At 50.1% G+C, this 13689-nt stretch overlaps 4 protein-coding genes across 4 annotated transcripts; 2 read left to right on the top strand and 2 right to left on the bottom strand.

The window, feature by feature from the left end:
- Positions 1-1531: 1531 nt before the first annotated feature.
- N7468_004211 (putative regulatory factor Sgt1) lies at positions 1532-3469 on the bottom strand (the record flags this gene model as incomplete). The annotated part of the gene is made up of 3 exons (XM_058473508.1): positions 1532-2899; positions 2959-3158; positions 3214-3469. The coding sequence occupies 3 exons, from the start codon at positions 3467-3469 to the stop codon at positions 1532-1534; spliced, it is 1824 nt and encodes a 607-aa protein (XP_058332511.1).
- A 298-nt stretch (positions 3470-3767) lies between these two features.
- Positions 3768-7577, top strand: N7468_004210 (putative spindle-pole body protein (Pcp1); the record flags this gene model as incomplete). The annotated part of the gene is made up of 3 exons (XM_058473507.1): positions 3768-4355; positions 4429-7271; positions 7340-7577. 3 exons carry the CDS (start codon positions 3768-3770, stop codon positions 7575-7577), a joined length of 3669 nt encoding a protein of 1222 aa, XP_058332510.1.
- Positions 7578-10897: 3320 nt separating this feature from the next.
- On the bottom strand, positions 10898-12464 carry N7468_004209 (AAA family ATPase VPS4; the record flags this gene model as incomplete). Its single annotated transcript, XM_058473506.1, has 4 exons — positions 10898-11119; positions 11184-11634; positions 11689-12024; positions 12241-12464. The coding sequence occupies 4 exons, from the start codon at positions 12462-12464 to the stop codon at positions 10898-10900; spliced, it is 1233 nt and encodes a 410-aa protein (XP_058332509.1).
- Positions 12465-12779: 315 nt separating this feature from the next.
- On the top strand, positions 12780-13335 carry N7468_004208 (tubulin-binding prefolding complex subunit YKE2; the record flags this gene model as incomplete). The annotated part of the gene is made up of 4 exons (XM_058473505.1): positions 12780-12837; positions 12903-13098; positions 13157-13217; positions 13282-13335. 4 exons carry the CDS (start codon positions 12780-12782, stop codon positions 13333-13335), a joined length of 369 nt encoding a protein of 122 aa, XP_058332508.1.
- Between the last annotated feature and the right edge of the window lie 354 nt (positions 13336-13689).

Raw genomic sequence — 13689 nt, 5'->3', positions numbered from 1 at the left:
ATAGGGACGTTGGAAACACCCGAGGCGGGGGGCCTACCTCTGGAGTGGCTTCTCTCATCCCAACGTCCTGAATCCCGGAACAGCGGCTCTCACAGTGTTCAGTCTCTGGCCCTCCCAGGACCTCCCCTCCACCTTCCTAGTAAGGCATTTAGTTGTCATCAAAATACCTTAGTGCAGAAGATGCCCACCCATGGATCCGGCAATTCCCTAGTGTGCCAGTCATTGCCCATCCATTGGCCTGGGTTGGTTTCTGAGGTTCTCCCGGTGGGCGTTTCCAACAATTCGTCCGACCCGCCCGGGTTGACTGTGGGGAGACGCTCCAGAAAAGTCCTACAGAGCAACGATGCACACGACAAAACGCTTGGTGGCGCGCCGCGCCATGTCGATATTAATAATTCGATCCACTCGATTCCCTTTGACATCGCGAAATCCGCACGCTAAACAGAAGCAGGCCACTCCAGGCCCTCGCATGCATTCCGACTTTTGTGACGGAACTTTACCGCCAGCCTACAAAGCCAAAGTTACAAAATGGTTACCAGGGCTGAAATAGACCCGAAATCTACCCGACATTGGTTTTACCGAGGCTCCACCGAGACTTCAAAATGTTTCCTCGGCCTTGACAGCTGCAAGTGCTCGGGTTTCTTTTTTTTTTTACGAGACGCAGGTACCGTATCATACATTGGACGCTATTTGAGTTTGCGACGTTCTTTGATCGTCGTCTCCACGTGGCGTAGTCTCGATGTTCCATCAATGCGAAACATGGCTTCAACGGCTTTTGGCACAGGGCGTTGAGCCTATCAAGAGCCATGCGCTATCAGACATTGAGTTTCTTTGTCGTTTCGAGAACGTCATTGCCTGCGTCTAGATCCCAGATGTTTGAGATGATTTTTGGGGTTTCTTCGGAGCGGCTGGCTCTGCGCGATTATCCCCCCTGTGGAGCCCCGATGGAGCCCGTCCGAACTTTGGGAGGAAACTCCGGTCGACTCCAGGTCTTCCTGTTGGATTTGCCGGTGGGACGTGGTGGAGTGCCTTCGCAAATTAAGGCTCTATCAGATGCTACTATAATAATCTTATTGTATTGCCGCATGGAGACCGCGGTTGTACTCCGTACGGAGTACTCTTTCAGCACTAACAATTCCCGCGATCGGGCAAATGTCGATCTTGCCTTATACGACTTTTGTGGCGAACCATTTCAGCTGTTCGTGCCGCCGGGTACACGCTAATAACATGCTCCGCTCAATCAGTTCAGAATAAGGATTCCTTCCGTGGCCCCGAAGACGAGTTGGAGTCATCTTTTTCGTGTGACAGGCTGCCGGTGGCCAATCGAAGATTTTCCGTGATATGTAGTGGCGTGCTTGCGTCAAACATTCTCCGAGCTTCGATCTAATCATGACCCTATATTGGAGACGATAGGCCAAGAGAGTGGATTGGTGAACTTTTATTTCATACTACGAATAATAATATTGGCAGACGATAAGGAGATTTGAGACAGTCCCGATGATTATTATTGACCGACTATGCTCTAGGCGTATTATGGACGGTCGTCTTTTGGCATTCGTAGATTCATCATCGACAGCAAGTTGCCGGCGGGGCCCGCAGTGCCTCCCTGTCCTTGTAGAGCCTCCAGGAGATTTTTGGCGAGGTTGATGTTGACATTCTCATCCTCATCTTCATACTCGTCCTCACTTGTCTCGGTAGCCTTAGCCTTACCTTTAGACCTATCACCGGATATCTTCTGTTGTTTGCGGTTCAGATCAAGAACTCCAGTCTGTCGTAATTCGGCTTCCATCTGCCGAGACAATTCCTGGATCTCTTCTGTGTCATCCATCTCATCTGCTCCCTCCCCTTCCTCCGCGTCCAGTTCTTTGATCCGGTTTCGCAGTGGTGTTTCGAGAGGCGGTCCTTGGCCGGAGCCTGGCATTCCCATCATCTCCTTCATCATCCGGGAGAATTCCTCCTCATCGAACGAGGCATCCTTGTCCTCCCCATCGCTGCTAAGCTCTTCATCGTCGTCCTCATCGACATCGGAGTCGGACTCATAGTCATTGATGAAATCCGCCCCTTCAAAGCCTGCTGAGGTATCATTCAAGAACTCTTCAAAGCGAGCCACAATCCTCTGAAGGTTTTCTTGTGCAGCTGCGTCTCCAAATTTCCCATCCCCTTCACTTCTTTCTTTACCTTTCCCTTTGCCTTTCAGCTCCCGATCGAGATCTTCGAAGCTAATATCCATCCATTGCTCATCATCCTCCTTCTTCTCCCAGGTCTCGATTTCTTCATTTGAAGGGAGTTCCTCGTCTCCAGTCGCCACATCCTCTAGCAGAAACTTCATCTCCCGTACAGCCGCTTTATCTTGATTCTGAGGATCAGAGAGAAGCATCTCAAACCCGCAAGCAAGTTTCATCCCCGCCTCCGCGCGAGCGTATGCTTCCCGATCTGTCGTGTCGGGTAATTTACCCGACCAGCTTGGCGGGGCTGGAAAATCTTGACTTTTCAATTGCGCATAGCCCACTCGCGTAAACCGAACACTAACGTTGACCAGGTCATCTGGTGGGAAGATGAGGTCTGACGCATTTCTCCCCCGGAGTGGGCGCAGTGCGACTGGGTCGCGGATGTAGAAAGCTTCCACTGCGGGAGATACGTATGCGGGTTTCTGGTGGAGGAGATATGCGACCTTGCGGGGAATCGTCACAATAGCCGAGTGCATATTCTCTGATATTTGCTTGGGGTAGTTTCGTAGCCGGTAAAATGCTTCTTCTTGTATTATTGTTGATTTGATAAACCTGTCAGGCTCTTCTTGTATGATTCTTTTTGCTTCGGCTAGCGTCAATGTCTCGGTGATTTTCTTGTCGCCTTTTTGCTTTGGTTTGATGATGCAAAGTTCGCCTTGGTGGATCCAGACCTATCAATGACCAAGTCAGCATTTTTTCCATCTCGCTCTCGTATAGTCTGGCTTCTTACCCGGTTGTCAGCGACCTCTGGCTCGAGCCATGCGGGGAGCGTGCCAGCGGCTTCCACGAGTAGAAACTCGCCGTCGCTATCCACCACTTTGACCCAGATATCCTTGTGTTTCTTGGTCAATTCACGTAGAATATATACCACTACCCATTCATCCTCGATCGAGTCGCCGAAATTGGTGCGTCCATTCAAGAATGTAGCTCCTGCAAACATTGTTAGACTCTACTCAAAGTTGCCTAGGCATTCTGCGCTCCTCACCATTTTCTTTCTTAATCTCTAGCTTGAAGTTATCTCGCTGCCAGATATAGTCTTTGAGAAGCTCTTTGATCAATTCGGCTGCAGAACGTTGCACCTCTAGCAGCCGAGCCCGAGTCTCCGCAGCTGCATCGATAACGGCGGGGGCGGGGGAGGGCAAATGATAGATAAAATACTCCACAGAATCATCGGGGAGCTCTGGCTTCGGGATCGAATGAAAAGTGGACTTAAACCACGCGATATCCTCCTCGGTCGCCATTATTGTCGCAGAGTCCCAAAGGAAGCCAGCGACAAACGATGACCTCATGCGCATTCCAGCACGAGTCTCGATGTAGAAAAAAAAGGCGGCAGAAAAGGGCGGTATGTAGTACGGCCCACTGGTGACTAAGAGACTAGTCCAAAAGAGGCTAGACATCAACAGTCTCCGAATCGTCGCAAATGGGACCCAACAACACGTTCCCGGTCCAAGTGTTTGCCCAACCCTACCTTTTGTTTTGGTCTAGTGATGTTCGCGTAATAAAACGACTTTGACACGCCCGTCCCTTGGCTCCGGCACAATGGCGTACCCCTATATCGACACGCCGCGCACCGAAATCGACGGCAACGCGACCTACCTCACGAACGGGTTTCGCAGCGTGGGACGAACGCACCTGTCCGCGCTCGACTCGGTTGAAAACTCCTTCCAAACTCCCTCCAAAGATAACGACGTGATAAAGGGCCTTGGCGATGGTGCACGACGCGTCTCCGGTGGTCTGAAGCTCGGCACCCCGCGCGCATCCTCTGGTCCGAAGTCGACGCGAAGCGCGCTGAGACAGCTTCCAGCTGCCGGGCCAGGGAAGGGAGAGTTTACACCGCTTATGAAGAGTGCTACGAAGAACAATTATCTAAGGAACGCTTCGAATACACGTGGCGACGGTCTGAAAACACCGGGCTATTTCGGTGAACACAGCCGGATTAACGCTACCCCTGGGCTTCCGCCTAATGATATGTCAGACATTTACGAAGAAGACGCTACTGTCGATCAACCAACGCCCATTCCCCAGGCTGCTAGTAGTAGTGTGCAAAGTACACCGCTACCCGGACTACGACGCGAGGGAGGAATACTGGGCGATGGCCAGAATATGACTCTGAAGGAACAAGAAAGGGTAAGCCGTCCTGCTTGACTGCTTCTGGGTTGATCCAAAAAATTGCCAATGCTAACCCTACGGGCCTGTTCAGATCATCGATCGTCTGGACAAAGATAACTTCAACCTTAAGCTGAAGATTCATTACTTGGAAGAGCAGCTAGAAAAGGCAGGGCCGGGATACAACAGTGCTGCCATTAAGGAAAATACGGAACTCAAAGTTTTGCGATTGACGATGCAACGCGACATTTCTCGGTACAAGAAGAGCCTCCTCCAAGCAGAGCGAGATTTGGAGGATTATCGCCAACAACTCTCGGAACTCCAAGAACGTGCCCGCCGACGACAAACCGACCAAGAGGTCCAGCAAGAGATGGACATGATGCGCGAGGAGGTCAGTTCAAAAGAGGATGAGCTGAGAGAACTCCGAGATGAGCTACGACGCGTCAAGGATAGCCAGTCACAGGAAGTCGACAAACTTAGGGAGGACGTCGAGGATCTCGAAGCAGATATCCGCGAAAAGGATCGACTTATTGAGACGCGTGACGAAGAGCTTGAGGAACTTAGAGCGACTAGGAGCAACAACGATGCAGGTGCAGAACTCCAAGCTGAACTTGATCGTGCGAAAGAGCAGATCCAAGAGCTCCAAGATAGTCTCGAGAAAGCCAGGCTGGAGGCTCAAGAGGCATCCAGGACCGCGAACCAAGCAATGGAACAGAAGAACCGAGCTGAAGATGACCTGCGAGAGCTGCAGGATGAAATGTCCAACAAGTCTTTTACTACAAAGGGCCTTAGCCGACAACTAGAAGAGAGAGCCGAAAACCTTGAGCAAGACTTGCGAGATCTAGAGCGGGAGAATGACCAACTCAAGGCAGACCTCGAGGAGAAAGAGAATGTGGTCGCTCAATTGGAAGAGCGCTACGAGACTGTTCACCAAGATCTCAAGAGTAGCTCCGGGAAATTGGGTGAAGATCTTGAATCCGCTCGAAAGGAGCGAGACGCAGCCATAAGGGAGAGCGAGAGAATTTCTGCTCGGTTAAAGGAGGCTCTTGACGAATGCCAACGCCAACTCGAAGAAAAAGAGATGTTGCAAACTCGGCATCACGCTTTGACTGACGAGTCGGGAGGCTTGCAAAGCGAACTCGCTCGCGCGCATTCCCGGATTCGCGAACTTCAGGCGGCAGTTGAAGAGGCTACGAACCGCGCACAGGATAATCAAAATCTTCGCTGGCAGCACAAAGTTGAAGTCGAACGGCTACAACGAGAGATCGAAGACCTCCAAGCGGAGATTGAAGACAAGGAAGGGAACATGGGCATCGAGCGAGAGCGTTGGGAAAGCACCAAGCGGACTTTACAGTCTCAAAAAGATCGCGCGGATGAGCAAGCCATGAGCTATAAACGGACGATCGACAGGTTGCATGAGGCAGAAACTTCACTCTCAGGGAAAGAGTCTCGGCTTCAGCAAATCCTCGATAGTGAGAAGCAACGCCATGCCCAAGAAGAAGCCGTGCTTAGTCGCCAAGTCAAAGAACTTGAAGATGACCTTGCTCAAAAGAAGAACATCATCGATGAACAACGCAGCGACCTCCTTACCATCCGTGAAGAACTTCGTCTCTCCCGCCGAGAGGAACAAAGCCTCAAAGAAAAAGTTCAAGCTCTGGAAGATGAGGTTGTCGTTTTACAGTCCAGCTTGGCAGATGAGCAGCAGTATGCCAAAGATAGAGCCCAGAAAGCCTCACCTGACGTCGAATCCCAATTACAGAAAGCTGTCGCCGATAGGCAAAGTCTCCGTGACCAGCTTGCAAACGCTCATGTGGAGATGCATGACCTGCGGACTTCAATGATCGAGATCGAGGCTGAGCGAGATGAGCTCCATGCTCAGCTTGAACGTGCCCAGACTGGAGAAAGCAATACCCGCTTTGACCGCGAGAAGCTCGAGCTACGCAAGACGACAACGCGAATGGAGAATGAGCTTAGGCGTTTGCGCGACGACAAGAATGCCTTGATGGAAGCTAAGGAGACGCTTGAAACCCAACTTGGCACTGAAATTGAACGAGCGACTGAAGAGGAGGGACGTCTCTCCGCTGAGATCGATCGTCTTCAGGACAGACTACTTGCTGGCTCTGGTGGACGAGACCGAGAATTAGCAACCGCCAAATCTAAAGTGCAACGGCTCGAACGACGCATCCAGGAGCTAGAGTCACTTTTGTCCCAACAGCCACCGGCTGAGCCAGACCAATCTGCTGCGCAAGGTGACCTCTCCATTCTTCGAGGCAGTCTCGAGGAGGCGAGGAGGCGAGAAAAGGCTCTCCTGCAGCGTGACGCGGAACAGAAAGCCTCCACTCGAACATTGAAATCTCGTGTTGCCGATCTGGAGCGAGACCTTCACGAGGCGCTTATGAACAAATACGAGTCTCGATCAACCCAGAATTCTCCTTCCGACAAGGTCCACGAGGAGCTCAGAAATCTCCGAAGGCAGCTTGCCGAAGCACACCGGGCTCTAAAGGACGCCAAGACCAAGAACCGCGAGCTTGAACGAGGAGCGATGAGGGAGGAGGACCAAAAAGATCTCCATGAGTTACTCAAGTCTTCTACCCTTGAAGCCGAAGCTTTGGCATTGAAGGTCTCAGAGCGTGATTCGCGTATCAATGAACTTAAGAACCAGATTCGTCGCATTCGCGAGGAACGCGCTTTCTGCGTCCGCAAAGCTGAAGCCGCAGCCAGAGACCTGGACTCTCTGCAACAACGCTATGAGGAGGCCGTGGAGAAGGCATCTTCAGGTAAATCAAATAGCAAGACCCGTCATGAGAAAGAGATCCGTGGTCTTGGCAAAGAGATCATCTGGCTTCGCGCCCGTCTCTCTCGCGAGGAGAAGTTCCGTCGCGACTTGGCTTGGAGCAAGGGCTTAATGGAGCTTGGTGAACGTGTTCGCGTGGCATGGTTCGTACCTCAATTCCGCCTATTGACAAGATTGATGATCCGTGCATACTGACCTTTCTACCCTCTAGTAACGAAGCTGACCTCCGCATGATTTCCGAGATGGGTGTCCAGTCTCGCGACCGCACCTCGACCCGCACTCCTCGCAGCAAGTTCCGCTCTGCGATTTCGCTGGTCGTAGCATCTGTGCGCATGCAAAAGATGGGCCAGGAATGGCGCCGAACAAAGAAGTTAGGCGAGGGCTTGAAGCGCGCTAAGAGCGAAATGATTAAGCGCCGCGAGAGCTCCGGAGGAAGCCTCCTAGGCTAGCTGATTTAATGTCCTCTTTGTCTTGTTTTATGTGTGCATTGGTTTTGTTACCCAGCGTCAACCCTTCTGTTACGAGAGATTCCCCCGACATGCCTTGCTATTATGCGCTTCGTTTGCTCCTGTCCTTGATGTTTGCGTTTCAGAAATCTCGTTTAGTTCGGTGCCAATCGGAGCTTGGTTTATATGAATGGGGTTTGTGCACTGGCATTGTGGAGTATAGTCACCTCGGTTCACGGTAGCATCTTGAATTGATTAATCCTAAAAAAGAAAACAGTGATATAAGTAGCCGTAGCAATAACGCGAAGCCTGACCACTTTGAATATGCTCATATGAATAGAATCATGGGACTGGATGACTTCCAGTTCTCCCGGTCTGTATATATCTTCGATTGAAGAGCCCTGAGCCCTGTCCAGGTGGAGCCCCATATGATGACCAATCAACACTGCATCCTCGGGGCCTCCGGGACGTAACCGAGTAACCCACTCGCTGGAGTATGTCAAAATTCGAAAATTTTCACCCAATCGGTTCCATAACTCAGTTGGTTAGAGTGTCATGCTAATAACACGAAAGTTTATCGGCACGTGAAAGTCGAGGGTTCGACCCCCTCTGGGACCATTTTTTGCTTCATGCAAATGCCCAATGCCACTGACCCGCAGGATGATGGAGTGTAAATTTTTGCCCCGCCCTCATTTCCTTAGGTGAAAGGGGCCTTTGTATCGATTTGAGACGCTTGAATTCGAGACCTCCTATCAGCTCTATTCAATCGACAGGGGCAATAGCTCAGCAGCAAGCACTTTCCTCGGGCAAGTAGACCTCGACTGGTAGTATAAAGAAGAACATCAAACCACCAAGACCATGGGATTGGCTTGGTCTTTCGATGTCTCTTGAAATGATTGCGCCGGGGTCTAATTAGCCTGCGGAGCCATAGATTATGATGTCTAATGATGGTATTTTGGGAATTTCAGCTCTTCGTTCTAACTCCTGTCTTGAATGTTTAAACCTAGTGCATAGTGCGGACTTCTGGTAGGGGACTTTTGGGTAATGCTACCTATTGGGCCGTGTCAAGGGAAGTAGGCATTGGTAGTTTGGGCCTAGATAGGGCGTCGCATCACGGCCCTTTTTCGCGACTCTGGGCGCTTTATGAAGTCATTGAAGGTGATCTCCTTCAACGTGGCCGGATCGAAGGCTAATCTGGAACTTTCAGCTTTCGTTCACCAGCAGTGTAGACCAGCCGCTCTCACCCATGGCAGACCACAGGCTTGATCGTAGGGAGGTAATAGACCATTTGCTTCGTCTGAGAGCTGACTCATGTCACATCGTTGCGGAGTTATCTGACCAGGAGTCATCTGTAGATATATAGAGGGCAGTGTTTAGGGCTATCCTCTGGAACTGGACCCCCCGGAAAGACCGTTGAAAGAGACTCTACAACCGAGGAAGGGATAGCAACAAGCTTGTTGCCTTCCACGCACATACTGTGTTGTGTATCAGTTGGGAGCCCCGTACGCTTCATGGAAAAGCCCGTTCATTTTCACGACAATCAACCTCCGCACATGGGCAGGTACCGATTTTCTAAAGGTGCTTGAAAGTGGGCGCTTGAAACCTTTAATGGCCTGGGTAAGCAAGTCAGGCTAGAAGACTGGGAATGTGAGAGCGTCCAAAAAGCAGTATTGGACTGAAGATAAGCTGGGTGCTAATTAGACCAGGGAGACTAAAAGAAGGATGGGTAACGGAGCCATCCTTGATACCATGGACACGGGCTTATCATGTCAAACAAATAGTCTGCACGCAGACAAGAGGTTCCATAACTCAGTTGGTTAGAGTGTCATGCTAATAATACGAAAGTTTATTATGCAACGTGAAAGTCGAGGGTTCGACCCCCTCTGGGACCAACTTTTTTGCCCCCAAAATATTTTGCGATTCTGCCTTATCCTTCAAATCACTCCAAATCAATCGAGCATTTCAAATGCAAGCATGAGCGTAGTCAACCGGAAATAGTTTAATCTGTCGTTTTAACCTTTCTCTTCGTACTGCCATAGCCTCAAGTCAAAGGTACTGGATAGCCAATGATACAGGAGGCTTGGCGTCGTAGGTCTGACCTCAGCCAAGTTCCACCATCACCCGAATACTTTTGGTTTTCTGTTTTCCATTCGCAGCTAATCAATTACATTTATCACTACCACATGTTCCTTGAAATTGACAAGGAGCTACGCCGATCTAGAAGTGCCTGTGCATCGAGGGTCTCTATACAACAAATAACTTTAGTTCCTTCACCCAACATGCCTTTCAATGATTTCCAAGGAAATTACCGCACGGACATTGCTCTGGATCATAATGTCAAAAATCGAGCTTGCTGACATCCAATTGGTTCCATAACTCAGTTGGTTAGAGTGTCATGCTAATAATACGAAAGTTTATCGGCACGTGAAAGTCGAGGGTTCGACCCCCTCTGGGACCAATTTTTGCTTTCTCATTGTTTTTCTTTTTTTTTGTTCTTTGTCTTTTGGTATATGTATAGGGTCCAAAGTTTGTCCGAAATATCTGTATACGCAACTTCACGGCTGGAGTCGCCATTCGTGAACCACACGCTTTATCCTCCGGTAATCACACTGAGAACACAGGCTGCGACTGAGGTGCACCATGGTACGAGGTAGAAGGATATGGTGAGCACCGGCCGGTAGCAAGGTAAGATTCATTGTACCATATGAATACGGTACCATGTCTTGTGCGTGCTTGCCATGAAGTCTCGGTTCTGTCTTGAGTATATCGACAAGAAGGAATACAGACATGCTAATCAGTTCAATACTAAGATGAACATGGCATGTTTTCCTTACTTTTCCGAGTTTCTTTGACTCGAGAGATACAGGCAATGAACGATGAAGTCATTACCAGCCTCAAGTCGGGAGTATATCTCGTACTTTGTTCATCGATATTCAATCTATAATTCATCTCGATCAAGTCATATTGTTAACTAAAAGACGGCGCGATGTATGTACGACAAGATTTAAGGTTTTACTACATGCCCTACATGCACCACACAGGGCTCATTTGCGAATGACTGAAACCTGCCAGAGTGAAAACATGGATATCTGCTCATAGAACGCCTCGCCATTGCCATTACCAAGAAGTACTAGAAACATGGGGGAAGCAACACGAAAACAACCAAAAAACTGAACACCAAACTCTTCGCAAGACCTGATAGGAGCTGGGGGCGGTGCATAATCTCTGGAAAAGGGTTGAAACAGCGGTTGGGGTTGTCTATGTCCTGTTAATTCAACAGAATGCGAAAGATGGACAGCAAGAAACAACATGCAAAGAGCCAATCATGCACCCTCACTGCCGAATTCTTTGGTCCATTCGGAGTTTCGAGTGAGATCTTCGTGGCTGACAGTAGGCCGAGAATTTCGAACAGCCTTAATGAAATCTTTGAGTACAAGTGGTGGCTCAAGCAGCTGCTCTGCTTCAACGCTGAGCCATGTCATCTCCATTGCTCCGGCATCGCCTGGTGAGCAAGGCGTAAGCTTCTCTACCCCGTCCACAGTGACCTAGCGTAAATATGTTAGTCCATGCTTTTCTGGGCAACCTTGGAAGCTGGCGCAGTGAAGTTACCTTCTTATAATGAGTTGCCGTTTGAATTTTCCGGATGGGCTGCATCAGAGCATCTTGCACGCAAATGCTTATGTCGCTGCCGGAATAGCCTTCACTCATCTCTGCCAGTGTGCGGTAGTCTGCTTGAGTCATTTGACATGGAGTAGATCCCACAGCCAGCATGAACATCTTCATCCGTGCGTTGAAATCAGGCAAGCTAATATGTACTCGACGCTGAAATCGTCGTCGAATAGCAGCATCGAGCTGCCAAGGAATATTGGTTGCGCCCAGAATAAGAACACCTTTTGAATCTTTGCCCACACCATCCATCTGAACCAGCAACTCGGTCTTGATCCGTCGAGATGCCTCGGACTCGCCTTCGCCTCGCGGTCCACACAGCGCATCGACTTCGTCGATAAAGATAATAGCAGGCTTATTTTCACGGGCCATGTTGAAAAGCTGCTTCACAAGTCTAGTGATAATTAGCCTAGGTCCGCTATAGCAACTGTCAGAGATAGGCTCCTACCGTTCACTCTCACCCATCCATTTGGATACCAAGTCACTGCTGCTGACACTGAAGAAAGTACTATTGGCTTCAGTCGCGACAGCCTTGGCCAAGTACGACTTTCCCGTACCCGGAGGACCGTAGAGCAGGATACCTTTCCAGGGCTGTCGCTTGCCTGTAAACAGATGCGGGAATTTGATGGGCAGAATGACAGCCTCCTTCAATGCCTCCTTCGCGCTCTCCAGACCAGCAACATCTTCCCACTGCACATTCGGCTTATCAGATAAAATGGCTCCTTGGAGTGCCGATCGGAGCTTTTTCGATTCGGCATCTTCGCCGTTATCGTCGTCTTCTTTCCTATTTCGTGAACATTCTCGTTAGCCTACTGTCCTTAGAAGTACCGAGGAATAGGCCCCTCGCAGCCTCTGGAATATTCCTATGTTGTCAGGAGAAACAACAAAGTTCAAAGGGCATAGAGTGCCTGCGAGAGGTGAAAGCATACCCTTTCCCGCTTCCAGACGCGACCTTGCCATTTGCGCCCACGGCACTTGGTTTCTTCCCCCTTCATTTGACGCGAGGTGATTCTTGAGTTTTTCTGCGCGGTCCATGTACTCGCCAGTTTTCGCGCGGATCATCTCCTTAGAACGAGGGTTCTTCTCCCATTTTAAGGCCAGCATGAACAACTCCAATGCGGAGTAATACATTTGATAGGCTTTTTCGTACTCGCCCTCATTGTCGTTCTCGATCGCCTTCTTCACAGTTTCGATCGCCCGCCCAAGGAAGTCTGTGTTACTCATTTTGGCCTTCGGAGGTGTCCTGCTCTGTTCGTTCGCGTGTGTAGGTGGCAAGTCAACCGCGGAGCGGTAAGCGGGGAACGGTTGAGTGGGTGCAGGGTCTAGGCAGCGATTCTGGAGGAGAGGACGGAGAAGAAGCAACGTGGATGGGAGAGAAGAAGCGGAGTTAGGAAACGAGGGGAAAGAGGCCGTGCGGAGAGCGTGGTCGGAATGGTGGTGTGTGGAGGAGGGAATTGGAGTTGGAGGGGGAAGGGAGGTTGTTGACGGGCGGGCAGGCGATCGCTTTTCCCTTCTCCCACTTCCCCGCCAACCTACGCAATGGACGCCCAGAAACAGCTCCAGGCGCTCTCGGACGACTTCCAGCAGCTGCAGACTGGTGCGTATTATAGGTGATGCACTCCGGTAGCTTACGAAGGGTTGGCTAATCCATTTTTCGTACAGAGCTCGAAGGCCTCGTCGATGCTCGCCAGAAGCTGGAGTCGCAGCAGCAGGAAAGCCAGGGAGTGCAGAACGAATTCGCTCAGTTGGATGATGAATCCAATATCTACAAGCTTGTTGGACCGGTCCTATTGAAGCAGGAGAAATCCGATGCCGTCATGGCTGTCAATGGCAGACTTGAATTCATCGAGAAAGAAATGTTTGTGGCTTGTGCTGAAATGAGACTTCGAGTTGGTTGCTGACTGGCCTCCTTACAGCAAGCGCATTGAGAAGGAAATCAATGAGAAGCAAGAAACAGCCGACAAGAAGCGTGGAGAGGTAATATCGATTTCTTGACCCCCCATATACCGTAGCGCAGCACTGAATTCTGACTTCTTACTAGATTATCCAATTCCAGTCGCAAGTCCAACAGCAGCAGGCAGCTGCTTCCGCTTAAGCTGCGTAGACAGCAAATTCACCAACACGCTGCCTTCATTCTTGCCAATAGGCAACCATGGGAAGACCGCCTCATGGGTTTGATGATGAGCAAGCATGTGATGGTAGCACGTTGACTGCGCTACATCACCGACATAGAAAACTGCAACTAAACCCAAGGCCACCAAGGCCAATGGCGCTGTGATCCTGCCGAAAGACCAGGCTCGAGTGCTGCGTCGAAGAGTGATTGCACTGCTGCTCATTGTCGCAGCATCAGTTATTCAAGAGGATAACGCAAAAATTATACCCAATCCATTTCGAATTTTGTCCTGAATTTTCACAGTTGATATTAGAACCCACGGCCGAGCTTTCAAAT

The sequence above is a fragment of the Penicillium chermesinum genome (genome assembly GCF_028974085.1).
Source record: "Penicillium chermesinum strain IBT 19713 chromosome Unknown utg000003l:1.0-5111272.0:1.0-5115320.0, whole genome shotgun sequence".
In the NCBI taxonomy this organism is placed as follows: domain Eukaryota; kingdom Fungi; phylum Ascomycota; class Eurotiomycetes; order Eurotiales; family Aspergillaceae; genus Penicillium; species Penicillium chermesinum.
This window is presented reverse-complemented; position numbering and strand designations above follow the sequence as displayed.